This window comes from Olea europaea, unplaced genomic scaffold (assembly GCF_002742605.1).
Source record: "Olea europaea var. sylvestris unplaced genomic scaffold, O_europaea_v1 scaffold3758, whole genome shotgun sequence".
Taxonomy (NCBI): Eukaryota; Viridiplantae; Streptophyta; class Magnoliopsida; order Lamiales; family Oleaceae; genus Olea; species Olea europaea.
Window position 1 is genome coordinate 31,363 of NW_019256945.1, and position 1,509 is coordinate 32,871.

Consider the following 1,509-nt stretch of genomic DNA (forward strand, 5'->3'; position numbering starts at 1 on the left):
ACAATTGTTTCTGTTCAGGTTGCAGCTGGGACATTGGATGGGATCATCGATACTGTATCTGCTACTCACCCCCTTTTAGCCTTGATTAGTTTGTTGAAGCCTCATGGAAAGATGGTACTGGTTGGTGCTCCAGCACAGCCACTCGAGTTGCCCGTGTTTCCCTTGATTTCAGGTAAGCAAGTCAACTGATTTTTCTCATTCTCTTGGTCCTAAGGTCTTTAACAGCATGTTTGGATAAGCTCAGAAAGTTCTTTTATGAGAAATAATTTTTAAAATAAATACTCTCTTGTTAGTTCAAGTTAAAGAAAACTAGGGGGTCTCTTTTGTTAAAAAATAATGGCTCAACAGTCATCAATGTTTGAAAAACCAGCCCGGGTGTCTGACCATAAAAAGGCAAAAGATCAGGGTTCAAAGGTTGAACTGTTGGTAAAATAAAAGCAAAATTTAAGGGGTGGTAGTTTCTCAGTTTCCTGTTTTTACCCTAGAACAGAACCAGGATTTTGGAACAGTTCCCAGCTTCTAAGGTCTAACCACCTGGTTCAGTCTGGTCTTAAAATTGCTAAACATCCACAATGGGGACTACAGGTAGAAAGATAATAGCTGGCAGTGGAGTAGGAGGTATGAAAGAGACCCAAGAGATGATTGATTTTGCAGCAAAACACAACATATTACCAGATGTGGAGATCATTCCCATTGATTATATCAATACTGCGATGGACCGCCTAGCGAAATCTGATGTTAAATACCGGTTTGTTATTGACATTGCAAAATCATTGAAGGCGGAGTAAAACCAGCATCAGAGTTTCATTTAGTTTGGCTTCATTAGGAAATTATGTGCTATTGTCTAGGCAAGAAGAATGCCAGGAATTTATTCTTGTGGCCTGTTTTATTTGTCGTTTATCATTATACTATTTTGTGATAATGTGGGATACTTAAAAGTAGCGTGATTTTGGGTATGTGCTGTATGCATAATACTCCATGATTGTGGTTTGCATGAAGCCGTATCTTCTAAGATTTTCAGTTCGGCCGCTTTATTGATTTTGTGCTGTTTTTATGATTTTTTTAAGTTTTCTTAATTCTTTTTGACTCTTTCCGAAGCACAACTTCTAAAATTCCTCCTCCCCTATAAATGGAGCTTGGTTAGATCGCAAAAAGAGGGCCTCTTGGTATATATAATTGATATTAATCACAAGTTTTCCGTAGTGTGACCGTCGAATAGGGAACCACTTTCTCATCGGGTGGTAACCCTCACCTAATGAGGTGAGGCAACCTTGGAACTTGAGATGGAAAGAGGGAAAAAATAAAGTCCGGAAGGAGCCTCACCTCATTGGGTGTGGGTGGGCCACCCGATGAGGTGATGGCTTCCCATTCGGTGGTCGTGCCACGTAAGACGGTGAGATCATCTCACGTAAGTTTTTCTCAAAAAGAGGAGAGAGAAAATTAGAAAATCAAGGTTTCAAGATTTTCACGAGAAGAATGTTGATTTTTTCATTTTTCGTTTTTTTTTTT

General features: G+C 39.3%; 1 protein-coding gene across 1 annotated transcript in view; it reads left to right on the forward strand.

The window, feature by feature from the left end:
- The window catches only part of LOC111386875 (geraniol dehydrogenase 1-like), a 10,937-nt gene extending 9,899 nt beyond the window's left edge, over positions 1 to 1,038 (forward strand). The window contains exons 3-4 of the mRNA XM_023011358.1: positions 19 to 172; positions 586 to 1,038. Of these exons, the coding sequence (XP_022867126.1) occupies positions 19 to 172; positions 586 to 788 (357 nt within the window). The 3' untranslated portion in view covers positions 789 to 1,038. The remainder of the gene's footprint in view (positions 1 to 18; positions 173 to 585) is intronic.
- Positions 1,039 to 1,509: the final 471 nt, after the last annotated feature.